General features: G+C 35.1%; 1 protein-coding gene across 1 annotated transcript in view; it reads right to left on the bottom strand.

The window, feature by feature from the left end:
• Positions 1–15,446, bottom strand: part of LOC123870793 (organic cation transporter protein-like) — a 28,897-nt gene extending 13,451 nt beyond the window's left edge. Inside the window, exons 1-2 of the mRNA XM_045914231.1 lie at positions 15,213–15,446; positions 606–1,048 (exon numbers count right to left, since the gene is read on the bottom strand). Coding sequence (XP_045770187.1) covers positions 606–988 — 383 coding nt within the window. The 5' untranslated portion in view covers positions 989–1,048; positions 15,213–15,446. The remainder of the gene's footprint in view (positions 1–605; positions 1,049–15,212) is intronic.
• Between the last annotated feature and the right edge of the window lie 708 nt (positions 15,447–16,154).

Raw genomic sequence — 16,154 nt, 5'->3', positions numbered from 1 at the left:
AATCTGTCTCGTTTTAACTGAAACATAAGTCTGAGCAAATTCAAAGTACGGTCTATAGATTTTAGCCTAAGGGTTGCCATAATAGAGAATTGAGCTACGAGGAAATAAAAAGGCCTAATTTGGACCTCTAAAGTTGGTCACTCATCCAGTTAACAACTTAGTTAACGTTGCTTAACAATAGCAATCGATGGACATGGGTTGTCGCAACTATAGGCCACATAATCTCTCATGTTAACTCTAGCGCTGGGGAGCGTGCTGGGGCATCTTGGAGGTAATCCGTAGGGGAACTAGAGTAACCAAGATAGGTCAACGGATTGCGAAGCTAAAGTGATAATGGGTAGAGCACCTAATTCGAAAAACCGATAAACATTAGGGTCTCAAGGTGCTGAAATCGAGACCTCAAACCGCAATGAACTCAGAGGACCTCCCACTAAGTGGGCAAACATCGAACAAGTCGCAGGAAGCCGCTGGATCCAGGCGGTACAAGACCGTGGCGCGTGGGAGTCCCTACAAATGACCTAGTAGTGGAGGTCTATCAGTTGATAATGCTGATTACACAGCTGATGATGAGGAATAATGTTACTAAGTTCTAAAACCATTCTTACCTCTCTTCAACAGTCAAATTCGCCAACTCCGGTATCCAGCACCAGTGCTGCTCCGGCACGATCGTCATGAAGATTTGCGAGAAGTACACGAACGCCACGAAGAACGCGAACGGTATCATCAGCAAAAACAAAATCTTCTGGTACAACCCGAACTCCCCCACATATGGCAACAAATCATCGAAGTCTGTAGCTTTCTTCCTCTTTTCTCCATCATCTGAGACTTTCCTTGTGCTGGCAACACTAGCTGAACTATCCCTCGGGTCATTTGTGTATCCTTTGTTCACGAAACTTCCGCTTAAGTCTATGTTTGACAGATTGTTGTCTATAGGTGCGTTTTGCCGGGAATCCTCTTCGCAACAAGAAGTTCGCTCTTGTGGCGCCATCTTGTTTATGTTATTCTATGTGGTCTATGTTCATGCTCTAGTTAAATTTGGCTGTATTATCTGAAACAAGGTAAACATACAAATTTAATCACTTGTAAACTGTAATAACAAAATAGGTCCACAAATCGATCCCTGTATGACACCTATGATGCATGGCGGTGATGCCTGCAACTGCGTACGCATGGATTTATGATTTTTAAAATACCGTGCAAACATTGATTTTCCGAGGTAAAAAGTAGGCTATATTTTTATTATTACTTAATATGAATTAGATATAATTATTGTTATATACCTGTTTTATATTATATTAATAATATTATAAGATCATGCGTCGAATAAAAATTATCGCATCATACAAGCGCATTTTCAATTTACAAACAGTTGTTAATAGCAATTATATTATTACTTCTTTATTGATTTTTCAATACTTCCCTAAGTTACCACATTGAGAATAAGTACATATTATAGTATTTGCTCGTAGGTATGTAATCTTTTCTAGGAGATCACGAATAAAATTCCACAAAAAGATCGTATCTCCTAACCGTCAACAAAAACGTGAACAAAAAATTTTTAACAAAAGATACCTATTCTAAAGAAATATTATCATTTGAAATCATAATGTTCTTGTTCTGTTATTATCTAAAACTGTTTAATTAGCTAATTTCCGCATTAAGCATTACTTGTTTAGGCAATTTTTTTATTAAATGTACGCTACTATAATAATAAATGTTTTTATTAGTCCGTGGTTTACCTTGGACCTCAAAATATTGTACAAAAAAGCATTTTAAGCCAACTACGTACCTACAAAATATATTAAGGGTAACCTACTAACATTAACTTGAGACTTCGCGTATAAAAAAAATTGCCGAATTTTACTCGTAACTTCAAAATTTCAGAGAGCTATTATGAGTAGACATCCGCTAAGAAAGGATCTTTGAAAATTCAATCCCCTAAGGGGGTAAAATAGGCGTTTGAAATTTGTGTAGGTAGGTACTTAATCCATGCGGACGAAGTCGCGTGCATAAGCTAGTGTCAAAATAAATTTCTGTACGTACTAGATGGTAACTATTTTTTCTACGCGAAATTAAGGATTTTTTAAATATCTATTTTTATTTATTCATTCAGATACACGTTAGCCCTTGACTGCAATCTCACCTGGTGGTAAGTGATGATGCAATCTAAGATGGAAGCGGGCTAACCTGGAAGAGGTATACTCCTTTGGTTTCTACACGGGTCGTACCGGAACGCTGAATCGCTTGGCGGCACGTCTTTGCCAGTAGGATGGTAACTAGTCACGCCAAAGCCTTCCACCAGACCGAAATTTATTTCAGTAAAACTCAAATATAAATACATAGGTAGATACCTAGTTATATAAAACGGAAAGTCAATAATTGAGTTACAAAGTTGAATTTTTGCACCGAGGTTCCCTCTGCCAAAAAATATGTATGAAATTTCCGAAATTCTCATGGGATAGTGAATAAAGTGGACTAATATTCGGCGAGCGAAGCCGCGGGCGATCGCTAGTGCCTTAATACTCATTACATAGGTAGGTACGTATTACGTGCGTCTGTCAACCTTGTACGAAATTAAAGACATATGGTAGGCAGATATTTATAAGTTGTTTTAAGAATTCCACACTGGTCTCACGAAGTTACTAACATTGACCTAGTCCTAATGGATATTTTGTAATACCTAACCTAGACTAACTCAATACTCACTTTGCCTAGGCACACAAAGATGATCTGAGTGATTGCGCGCAATAATCCAGTTCTTTGTGCTTAATTTTTAGGGTTCCGTATCTCAAAAGGAAAAAAGGAAGCCTTATAGACTTATTTCGTTGTCTATATATCTGTCTGTTCGTCTGTCCGTCTGTCGTATCTGTCAAAAAAGCCTACAGGGGACTTCTACAGTCATTACAATTCATGCCCGCGTGGATTGGTGGCAAGAATATTTGGCTGCATTTTCGCACTAAATTGTCAGGCTGATCCTTTGCACATAAATGCTTTTATGTCACCAGATGTGTCTTGTAAGATTTTTTTAGCTAAACTCCATGGCCCCAAGGTCTCCACGGCAAACAGAACAAAAATGTAAATCTCGATGAAATAGGCAATAATTCTGCTTACCGGTTTCAGCCATTTTACCGTCTATCATCACGACATTACAATAAAATTTTGTAAATTATTATAATTACACCTCACACCATTGATAAACGATAAGCAATTGCAAATGCAATGGGGCCATGACCAGCCCCAAGGTCTCACGTGAAACATTGCATAATGAGTTTTACCTACAATTTCCGCAAGGAACCAGTTTTATCAATGGAGCTCTTTGAATTTCTATCATTGGTTTATCAATCAACCGTTTTTCCTTTTGAGGTACGGAACTCTTACAGGATCACCTTGTTGTCTGTCTGTCTGACGGTTTGTCCGTCTATCGTGTCTGTCAAGAAAACCTATATAGAGTACTTCCTAGGGCCTGAAGGACGAATTCAATACGTATACATACTTGAAAAAGGTTTTTTTGTCATTTTGTATTTGGATTCGGACTAGAGAATCTAAAAATTTCACAACAATACCTCTAATTACAGCTTTTAGGCTTCGCTCCGGACACATTCCTACTAATAAATTTGCCTTTCTCATGAAAAAAATCAGATTCTCCCAATTGCTCCACGTGTGGAGTAATTGATGATATATACCATGTGTTGTTGGAGTGTGTTCGGAATGAATCGTTTAGGTTAAGTTTATGTAATATTTTTGATTTAAATTTTAATATTTTTGATTATGTTACGTCTGTTTCATTTCCTGCGTGTGATCGGGCTAAATTGCTATATAAGTTAAGTAGAATATTTTTTAAGATTCGAGGGTAAGTTATGATGATTGTAAATAATAAAGCGACATAGTCACTTAGTGACTAAGCTTTTCAATAAAGAGTAAAAAAAAAAACCTCCACTATACGTGCGTTTGGGTACTCCCCACACAAAAACAAATGTGAGTGTTTAGAAGTTCGCTACCAGTGATAGGCTTATTATGAGTAGGTACCAATTTAGCACCTTGACAATTTAAAAGAGCATATATGTACAAGGTACCTACCTACCGTGAGAACAGCAGTGATAGAAAACGTGACATAGTTTAATATGCAAATGATTTCAATTGCCCGTTATAATTTATGTACGTTGTAATTGATAAATTCATAAATTTTAATAAGGATGCATCGAAGGGTACTCGATAAATTATTCTGTTTAAAGTTACAGGACCTTGGCATTGTAGGCATTGAAAAAATACGTACATATACCTAACTAAGTTATCATAGTGCTAGACAGTTGTGTCTTTTTTAACCCCCGACCCAAAAAGAGGGGTGTTATAAGTTTGACGTGTGTATCTGTGTATCTGTGTGTCTGTGTATCTTTGTATCTGTGTATCTGTGTATCTGTCTGTGGCATCGTAGCGCCTAAACGAATGAACCGGTTTTAATTTACTTTTTTTGTTTGAAAGGTGGCTTGATCGAGAGTGTTCTTAGCTATAATCCAAAAAAATTGGTTCAGCCGTTTAAAAGTTATCAGCTATTTTCTAGTTTTCTTGTAGAAAAGAAGGTTAGATAACCCTTAGGTTCATAATATTCAAGTGTCAATTGACAAATGTCAAGTTGTCAAGATGGACGTCGCCTAGATATATACATAATTATTTATTTGAAAATTATTTGTCGGGGGTGCTGAAAATTTTTAATTTACACTTGTTATTCAGATACAAGTTAGCCCTTGACTGCAATCTCACCTGGTGGTAATATACAACACCTAGATGATGCCCGCGACTTCGTCCGCTTGGATTTAGGTTTTCCGAAATCCCGTGGAAACTCTTTGATTTTCGGGGATAAAAAGTAGCCTATGTGCTAATCCAGGGTATAATCTATCTCCATTCTAAATTTCAGCCCAATCCGTCCAGTAGTTTTTGCGTGAAGGAGTAACAAACATACACACACACACACATACACACAAACTTTCGCCTTTATAATATTAGTGTGATACAACATAGTACCTACAGTTCTTAACACAGGCTTATGTAAATAAAGCAGATAGTCATCTAGCCTTCGTAGTACAGTGAACGTAACGTATGGCTTAGGTTTTATCATAGCTCAAGTTCTAAAGTTCTCAAAATAAAGTTTATTACAGCTAAGATCGGAGACTAGTCAATAACATCTATACAAATCCATACTTTACTACTAATATGCGAAAATGTTTATGTCTGTCTGTCGTGTGTGTTGTATTTGAAAAAGATCAACCGCTGAACAGATCTTGACAGGTACAAAGGCAGTTTATATTCTGTAACTTCTTATTTCGGAAAATCAAAGATTTTCCAAGGGCTTTTAAAAAATCTTCATAAGTGAACAAAGTTGCAAGCATCAACATTATAGCTTTTTGTATGGAAATTTAAAACTGAACGAGTAGGTATACTATAATTATGTTTCGTTTTGTATGCGAGATGTGTAGATGTGCAAAAAAATAATGAGCTTCGTAGTGTAATACCCGTGGGAGATATGAGGATTCGAAGAATTTGTTTAAAACTCCTATGTAACAACCCTACAAACAGCTGATCGTGGAAATAAACTCGCAAAAAAAAACTCTGAACTCGAAGGACCCTTTGAACCTTAGTCAAGTAGCACTAAGCAAAGACAACAAAAGAATGTATGGTAGTTTACTATTTGGTAGTTTACTACTCACCTCATAATACCTTTTTACCCGACTGCGGCAAAGCCTATAAAGGAAGGGTTATGGTTTTAGCAGTCTATGTATGTTTGTATCCAGATTCTATGTGTTCCACCGTAGCGCCTAAACTACTGGGCCGATTTTGATGAATGAGGTATCAATTGATTCGTTGTAAAGGCCCGGGTGACATAGGCGATATTTTATACGAAAAAAATGACCTAACGGATGTTAAATCAAGAAAAGTAGGGGTCATGCTATAATATTTTAGTGTTTGTTAAGACGATCGTAGTTGGGTTTTAGATTTCATCTTTTCAAGTTTTAAGATTTATCAAACACTCTGTAGAGTGTATAGCGGATAGCCCAGTACCTATTATGTTACACAATGATTTATATGTTAAAGCTAATTAAAGCAGATACAACATAAGTTCTTAATTAGGACGCCAGTGCGCTTCAGTAAGCGCATACTAACATGACCATATTTTGTAAAAAAATTGGACATGTCCGTATAAAATGTCAAAATATCCATACTAATATTATAAATGTGAAAGTGTGTCTGTCTGTCTGTCTGCTACCTTTTCACAGCCCAACAGTTTAACCGATTCTGACGAAATTTGGTACAGGGTTAGCTTATATCCCGGGGACGGACATAGGCCACTTTTTATCCCGGAAAATCAAAGAGTTCCCACGGGATTCCTAAAAACCAATCCGCTTAACTGATTGTATGAAATTTGGTACCGAGGTAGTTTGCGTCCCTGTAATTGACACATGCATTTTATCCCGGAAAATCAAACAGTTCCCACGGGATCGTTAAAAACCTAAATCCACGCGGACGAAGTCGCGGGCATCCTCTAGTGTAAATTAAAAAGTGAAAAAAAAAATATTTAAAATCGCTTATATTGCGTAAATTAAATAATTTTGAATTAAACTAGTCTACTGAAATTTGCACCTTGACATGAAAAAACGATTATAATACCAGAATTACGAAACAGAGAGTAATGTATTATACCACATTTGAATTGGCATTAATCAGCAAGTTTTTCTAATACAGGGTCATTTTTCCGTACTACATTTTTTTCCACAGTGCGCTTTTAAAGTGACACTTAATTTTTGGTAACCCTTTAAAAGTTTTGGAAAAAAATTGATTGCTCTTGTAATTTGGTAGCCAGAGCCTCAATAGAAGGTTTATAGTGCTGATACATTATCTAGTAATGACACAACATCGTTTGTTTTATTGTTTTTTTATCACATTTTTTTTTTAAATTAGTGTAATTGTAAGAGAATTTGATATTTTGTTAAAAAACCCAAAAATATTCATAACTTTTAGGGCAATTTAAATATGGCCATGCTGTAGAATTTTTTTTTGCTGGAAATGACCTCCTCTATCTCCCTATTGCGTTTGATCCACGACTTTTTGACCACCCTGTATAAATCCAGTTTAGTGGAGGATTTCATTGGAAAATAGGTAGGTAAACCGAGAACACAATCAGTGAATGGCCCTATATGGGATTATCTCTACTTGTCTATCGAAATATGGCCTCTCTACATCGAATAGGGCTCAAGGATGAGGAATTGTGTGTATAACTATTTATTATGATGTTATTATGTTAAGAACAGGCCAGGGGGTTATTAATTAAATAACAACTAAGTAACTTATTTATGTAGGTACAATAAGAAATTTAATAAATCAGGCTGTATCCTTAATATTAATCCAAGCGGACATAAAAGTTGTAGGTATGTATTTACAATTTACTCCTTAAGTACAGTAAAATAAATAATGGACAAACATTTATTTGGATAGTCATTTCAAACTTTTCGGACTAAGAGCCCGCGCGTGCCAGACCTTCTTTATTTTATAAAAGCTGAAAGTTTTTCTGCGTATCTCTCTCTCTCTCTATTAGTAATGTCCACGTTTCCTATTTTGTTTCATATGTATGACAGACAGATTTTTCTATATTTACCTAACTTGCGCATAAGAATCTCTGAATTATTTCGAATAAAAATATTTACTCTATACCCACCTACTACGTATTTTACATCCATTTAGATAAAATAATACCAAAATTCAAAATTCAAAATGTTTTTATTCGATTAAACTTTTACAAGTGCTTTTGAATCGTCAAAAAAATCTACCACTGGTTCGGATTGCCAGCCAGCAAGAAACTCGGCGGTTGCTCTTTTCAAATGCATATTCAATTTACAATAATATGCCATACTGTATACAAGCAATTGCAGCGCCGTGTATTGCTGGAGCGAATCAAATACCTATGTAAACCCTTGAAACCTCAATAAATATTGAAATGCCAACTGGCTCATATATTTTGACCGAAATATGGAACAAAATACCAAAAAAGACGCAACATTTTAAAAAAAGGGGTACTTAAATGAAAACTTACTTGAGGTCACGATATCACCAGCACACACTACGATAAAAACTATATTTTTGTCACTTTATTTTTCCTCGAAAAAAAAAAGTTACAATAATAATGAATTCATCACACACTTCGACTTTAGGTACTAAAATTTCCAAATATGCACTGAAACTTGTATTGATTACCTAACTGATTTAATGCTAGGTTTACGTTCGGGCCAATTTAAATAAATTCACTACTGAAATGAGCAGTCCAATACTTAAAGCAAGTTAGAAAATATTATAATGATAAGTTAGTTGGTTTTGAAATGCCAAGAACTCTGAAGATATTTGAATCTGAGTATCAAAGCGTTGGTACGCTCATTTATGTCAAGTATAGACTGTGCACTGAACGAATTCTTGAATGAATGTTAAAAATAATTTAATAGAAAGACAAATGACTAAGTTTTTTCACTAATTTCGTGCAGTTTATGTTTATAATTGACAATAATTCGCATAAATTAATAAATAAGCCACAAAAAAGAACTCATTGATTGGATTTAAAATAATGACTAAAAATTACCTAACTGTTCAATCAATGAATCATATTTTCGCACGAGGTCCTTGCATTCTTTTTAAGGGTTGTCACCAACGACTGAAACTCATTAAGAGTGTAAGTTTTTAAGAAAATAACGTTCCATTAAACTCGTATATATTCCATTGGAGTTAAAGTCAAAGCCTTTTATTCAAAACTAGCTTATACGCCCGACTTCAACCGCGTGGACTGCACAAATTTCCAACCCTTATTTTACTCCCTTGGAGGTTGAATTTTCAAATATCCTTTCTTATCGGATGTCTATGTCATAATAGCTATCTGCCTGCCAAGTTTCAGCCTGATCGAGCGGTGCGGTCAGTCAGTCAGTTAGTCATTCAGTCAGTTCCTTTTTGACGTGACAACGTCTTATAATTCTATAGAGCCGGCTGCACGCACGAAAAAACATGACTCATGCGGCGTTACCTCGCTCTGAGGCGTTCCATGTAAGGCTTGAAGTGCAAGCGAGAGCGCGGAACGAGCGACAAAGAAGCACAATCGGCCTTTGTTGTCACATTCAACTATCGTCAGTAAACCGACTTTACTGACAACCAATTTTTTTTATTTAGGTCACTGCCCGCGACTTCTGCCACGTGGATTTAGATTTTCAAAAATGCCATGGAAACTTTTTAAAATAGCCTATGCTTAAGAAAAGCATATGCCCGTCTCCATGATGCAAGCTTCTGTATACCAAATTCTTGTTTGCAACTTCTTCCTGGATTAAGTATTTTTGAGAAACCCGTGAGAACTCTTTGAATTTTCGGGACAAAAATTAGCCTATTCTCCCGGATGCAAGTTATCTCTAAAGCAAGTTTCGTCAAAAACGAATAAACAAATGGGCCATGAAAAAGGTAGCAGACAGACAGACCAAAACACTTTCGCATTTTTAATGTTACTGTGGATTATAGCATTTTTCATATTGTTCAAATGTTTTCATACAAAAATGTAACAAAATTTTTGGATTTAAACTCAAAACAAATAAAACTCAAAGGTGGCATCCCTGTTTCTAGTGCTAACCCAGTTTTAAATTATGATCCTAAGACCGGAGCTAATCAATCAATACTAGTATCTAAGTAACGGAGATAGAATCCAAAATAGGATCTAGTCACTTTTATCGTTTTACCGACTTTGACCCAGTTGGTAAGTGAACACGAAGTTTTACGCTGACTACAAAAAAATAATAATGGAGGTGTCAATAATAAATAATTATAATTTTTCATAAAAATAGAATAAACCTATTAATTACTTATTCACAGCTTAAAATATTACAGAATAAAAGTATAGATTATAATAATTTAGTAAAACAAAGGGCGACTTTATCACAAAAATGATCTCTTCCGGACAACCCGTAGGTAGGGTTACATATTATATGGACTCACAGAATGGGGATCACTGACAATTCGTCCCGACAGATGGCACAGAAGCATTCATAAGCGAACCGACCATAGGCTGTTGGGCTGCCGAGGGACCTCTTAGTTAACCACCCGTCTAGTTATACTGGCTGGGCCAACGCTGCTTAACCAGCACACTGCACAATTGAGTGATTTAGAGCGTCTGTATTTAAAAAATTGCATTTACTAATTACTCTATTTGGATTCATTAACGAATAATTTTCAGTAATTAATAACAACTGTTTAGCACGCTTGATACATACGAGTAGAGATTTAAAATACACTTTTTGTTCTGTTTACCTGCCTATTTAGTATTTACTATGTTTCTATGGATTACATTACTCGCGATCCGATTGAATTGATTTTATTCCTGATATAAGATTTTCAAACCTATTAAAAATGCAAATGATTAGACTTGCACTAGGGAGCACGGCTGTCATTTTCTGTTTTTTTTTTTATTCGTAAAGGTATAGTAGGAGTAGATAATATGTGGACGTAGGCAATGTAATATAGAAGCAGGCGTTATTTTCCGGAAGTCCATGATATACAAGGAACCAAGACCTTAATTTGCTATAATCCGATTAACAATCAAATCTGTATGGTGCAACGTGCACCACCCGCTCTTCCACTGATAAACATTCAGGAAAAGCCAGCCACCAAGGAAGCCATACGCACCAACACCACGCAGCACCACACAAATCCCAAAACCACTCGACGCACGTTTCGGCCCGACACCGGAGCATCCTCAGGAGATGTAGACCTTACAATGCCTGATTGCAAATTGTATTGACGTAGGCAAGTTTACATAATCAACGAGAATTCAGTAAATTTTTACTCATATTACGTACCTATAATAAATTTATTCACTTGAAAAAACCAGATGCAATTATGTAGTAAAACGATACGTTTTTTTGGAGTGTTTTAAAACAAAAGTAGGTAAGTACAAAATAATATCGTAACTTTTATTTTATTGCATTGTGATATCGGCTACAATTTCGATAGCGTTTTCGTAATATTTTTTTGTATTTCGTATCACGAAATATGTGGCTTACCCATATAAGGAGGTCAAAAATAAAAAGTACATTTTGACCAATTGCTGCTGCATCTCACATTGTATTCTTCAAGTAAGTAGTTTGCCCAAAATTTAATAAAAAATATTGGTAATTTTTTTATAAAATTTAAGTAGGCAGGATCGGTTTTGTATGTTGAACCTAACTATGATTGATTTAACTAACTATGATTTTTTAAGTCTTAAATCAATTATTAATCTTTTAAGGCCGATGATTTTTGTCAGTCCTAGGCACTGCAAATTGCAAACACCAGTTCAGTTTTTAGGGTTCCGTATATTGTACATTTATAATATTTGTACGTCGTCGCAGAACCGATGGCCGCTAGAGTGGAGACCGCATGCGTAAGCGCAGCGTGGGACGACCTCCAGCCCGCTGGACCCACGACCTTAAGAAGGTGGCGGGAAATGGATGGTAGAGTTTCCTAACGATTTACGATGTTTTGTTTCACCGTTAAAATTTGTCAAATATTTTAATTGCTTAGAACGAACATCCGAAAAGTTAACGTAACTTAGGGGTCTATTAAACTTTGACCACCAAAAAAAAAAAGCAAATTGAGTTGCCAGGGTTGCTCAAGTTAGTACCTAATCATACCTCTACTATGTTTAAGAGGGGTCTCTCCGTCACTCGCTCCATACAAACGTAGTTCCAATTTCATTTGAATATTAAGCAACCGAAGTCCATGAAATTTTGCAGACATATTCTAGAAACTAATATTGCCTGTGGTATTCCAGATTTCTGTTAAAATATTCTGTTTCAAAGTTACGCGGTCTTAAAAATTCACTTACAAATCTTTGAGCCCCTGTCATTTTAAAACTGCATAGTTTTAGAAAAATCTAATACACCACAGGCACAGATATTAGTTTCTTGGTTTTGGTTTGGTTGCTTAATATTCAAATGAAATTGGAACTACGATTGTATGGAGTAAGTGACGGAGAGAGCCCTGTTAAGGTTTGCAAAACGGTTAAGTATCATCACGTAACTTTTTAAAACCTTCTGACCGAACGACAAATTAACAAATAAACACAGTTTCGCATTTATATATGGGTATTTATATATGGGTAGTGATTTATACAAGTCACGAAACACAAGTGACGAAAAAATGCACGCAAAAAATCGTACATAGGTAAGTTAATATTGCAGGCATATTATAACCATAAGCTTTTATGCAAATGATCCCAGAAGCCAAGCCTTTCTGCATTGCATTTCCTGCTAAATTAAAATATGATTTATCTCGCTCGCCGTGAATTTAAATACATAGATCTTTCAATGAACTTGTTACAAGTAGAGGAGGTTTAATGGATACTGACTTCAAATGTCAATGTTTTGCATTGGACTAAGAGCCAGCGCGTGCCAGACCTTCGTTATTTTATAAAAGCTGCAAGTTTCTCTGCGTATTGCCCCCAACACAGGGAGGAACGATCAGCGACTATGAAGTTTGGATCATGGTGGCTTAGGGAGATAACAGGAAATAAACTTAGGTGCATGGCAACTCTCTGCCAGACGACTATAAAGTTAAAAAATTGGCAATGCATGACGTGATTTTTAATACTATTCCAAAGAAAATATAAAAAATTAGACTTTTATTTTTTTCTCTCGTCTGGCTTTACACTAATTAGCCAATGTCAAGTTTGTAGTTATTTACAAGTTAGGGAAACTATATGTATAAGTATGGACTTCGTCTGTGCCGGCGCCCGCCGACACACACACGGTGCCACTTTAGAGCGCTTCCCAGTCAGTTCCACCACCAATAAACACCAACAGAACACAAAAACCGGCCACTTCTTACAAAAAACACTCCAAAAAACCTCCTCCTGTTCCTCACTGTGCTGGGGACAAAACGCAGAAAAACTTTCAGCTTTTATAAAATAACGAAGGTCTGGCACGCGCTGGCTCTCTATCTATATGTTTTTCTAAACTTGCGCCTCACCCCGGCTTCACACTGGTAGCACAAAGTATACTGTATAGTGTATAGACGTTATTATTCTGATTGTATGTTTTTACTATCAAATTGGTCATTTAGACTAGAAATTAGGATCAAGATTAATGAAAAAATGAGGAAACCTGCATGCCTGAGAGTTCTCCATAATGTTCTCAAAGATGCGTGAAGTCTACCAATCTGCACTTGGCCAGAGGGGTGACTATGGCCAAACCATACTGAGAAACTCATTCTGAGAGGAGAACTATTGAGCAGTGAACCGGCGATGGCTTAATAATAATGATGATGAAGTGGACCCGATTTTATAGGCGGCTGCTACGCGCTCCCGGGCTACGTAGAGTGCGCTACAGGCACATTATGCTACGCGCGACAACAAAAAAATCTTACTAAAATCGAAGACATTTTAGACGTACTATGCGACCAAACTAAGAATATAAACTACTCCGTCATAAATAATTTATAGTTTTAATATAGTTTTGTTTTTAATTATAATAAATAGTTTAAATAGCTGGCAATATAATATTTTTGCTACCTTTTGCCTGTGACTTCGTCCGCGTTATCAAATTATTTCTAGCCTAACCACTCGGGGATGATAATATTGTAGTTCAAACTATCCGTACCAGGCTATCACTGCTTGGTACCTACTTAAAACTTTAAAACTGAAAAAATTAAGCTGTTACGATGCTAGCTTTTGTAAAAGTGAGTTAAAACCAATCTCTGACTTGTTAATCGAATTTAAAAAAATATATATATAATGAAGGTTTGTTTTTTAAAAAATCGGTCAACGTACCTGAGTAGTACAATTAAAATACCTTTTAAATAAGTTCAGTATTTAATTAAATCCACTCATGGTCTATTTTGAGAAATTCTTACGAGAACCTTATTTTAACACTTAGGTATTCAACTTAGTAGGTAGCATTGAGTTTTTAAAATTATGGCACGCAGTCTGTGAAGACGTATAGAAATGTATGTACGAGAAATATTTAAAAATCTATTTATATAAAAGGAAAAGCTGACTGACTGGCTGATCTATTAACGCACAGTTCAAACTACTGGATGGATCGGGCTGAAATATGGCATACAGATAGCTATTATTACGTAGAGATCCGGTAAGAAAGGATTTTTGAAAATTCAACCCTTAAGGGGGTAAAATAGGGGTTTGAAATGTATGTAATCCACGCGGACGAAATCGAACTGCCTCCGCGCGGCACTTTGCGGCAAGGCGTCCTAAGGTTTGCATAGTTACTCATAATGTATTTCAATTAATTAATGTTTATATTAAGAAAATCCTTTGTAATGCTATTCCGCATTACTAAGATTCAAGAAACTTTGTTAATAGTTTATAAATAAACATTATATTAAGCCATAAATAGATATTTAATGTTTGTCGGGGATAGCTTAATGGTTAAGGTTTCGACTCCCTATTCGACTGTCCGAAGTTCAATCCCAGGCACAATTATTTTTTTCTGACTTAGGTAGGTACCTAGGTACGTGCGTTTTAAGCAATCACCTCACTTGTTTTAATGGTGAAGTAAAACATCGTAGGAAACCTGCATGCAAGAAAGTTCTCCATAATGTTCTCAACGGTGTGTGAAGTCTGCTAATTCGCACTTGACTTGCATGGTGGACTGTGATCTAAATTCTTTTCATTCTGAGAGGATCTAAGTCTTATTATACCTATTTTTATTTAAAAGAAAAATCTAAAAATTAAAGATAGTATTATGATTTTAACCGCCTAATTTTTTTTAAATAAATTGGTAATTAAATGTCCCTAAAATACAAAGACATAACTAAATAAATACAACATAAATGTCGTTTTATGTATAACCTATAGAAAAACCTAATAAATTGAAAATTTTAGAACATATTAATATTACATTAATTTTGTAATAGGATAATGAAAAAGGTGTTTGAAAATTAAATCAATAATTGAAAATTAGAATACTATTGTAGTAGAGTTCTAAGATCTAAACATAAACAAACAAGATAAACTTTTGAGGTTGCCTGGAAGTGATACCACTCTTAGTGATAAGGTCGCCCTTTGTTTGTTAATCTTTCCTGTATTTTATTCTTTGTCATAGTTTTAACCACAAATGTTTTTTAAATAAATAAATAAAAAATATTTTTCTGAAACAAAGGGCCAGAACCCATAACTGCAAAGTTAGTTGTTAGTTTTAAAAAAAACTTACCGTTCCCTTTTCAAAGTTTTCGAACGATACACTCCAAACAAAAAAGCACAACACAGGACCCAATTCGAAATTTAAAATCTAATCACAGACACAAGTAACTATACTTTGCACGTAAAATTTACTTGTTTTTTTTTTTTTTTTTAAGAAAACGCGGCAACGACCGCGCCTACTGCAGAACTGAACTCGAGTTAAACAAACTCCTTTTAAATAATCGCATAGTTGTTGTTGTATCATTGAAATTATACCGGTACTGTACGGTCTGCGCGATTTTAATTTAAATATTGTAAACTTTTTCCTATCTAACTAAATAGGTTGCTATTTTTTATGAGTTTCCCATGATTATATTTGTGAAATGTTTTCATTATTAAGTATACTTTTAAACTGTGGATATAAATTACGTTTTGGAATGACGAATTCCTTATGATAGTTCGATAATTATTTTTTTAAACGAAAATTAAAACTAAAGGAAGCCAGATTATCTTCTGCAGTAAATAAATAAATAAAATTATTTAATAAGTCAAATAAGTAGAAGATCAAAAATTTCTATCAATGAAAGTAAATACTTAATTGATGCCCTGTGTACATAAACTAATATTTTTAAACCACATTTTAAAAAATAATACAGGAAAATCCATACTATTTATTTCATTAATAATATGATAAATTGTGAAAGTAGGTAAGTACATATTTGTCTGACTGTTTGTAAACTTTTCACGGGTCTTCCGTTTAACAGATTTTGATGAGATAGCTTGCATTCCGGACGTTCATAAATAAATATGGAATAAAAATTAGTGTGCCGATAAAAATTGTCGTCTGTCGAAATATACTAATTTAGTTTACGTACTTGTAGTTAAGAAAAGAGTAGATATTTATCAAAATAAATTACAAAATTTACCATAATAAAGTCGCGCAGTCTAGCAATTTTCTTGTAAACAACAAATT

This window comes from Maniola jurtina, chromosome 13, assembly GCF_905333055.1.
Source record: "Maniola jurtina chromosome 13, ilManJurt1.1, whole genome shotgun sequence".
NCBI lineage: Eukaryota > Metazoa > Arthropoda > Insecta > Lepidoptera > Nymphalidae > Maniola > Maniola jurtina.
Note: the sequence above shows the minus strand (reverse complement) of the source record. Positions and strands in the feature narration are given on the sequence as shown.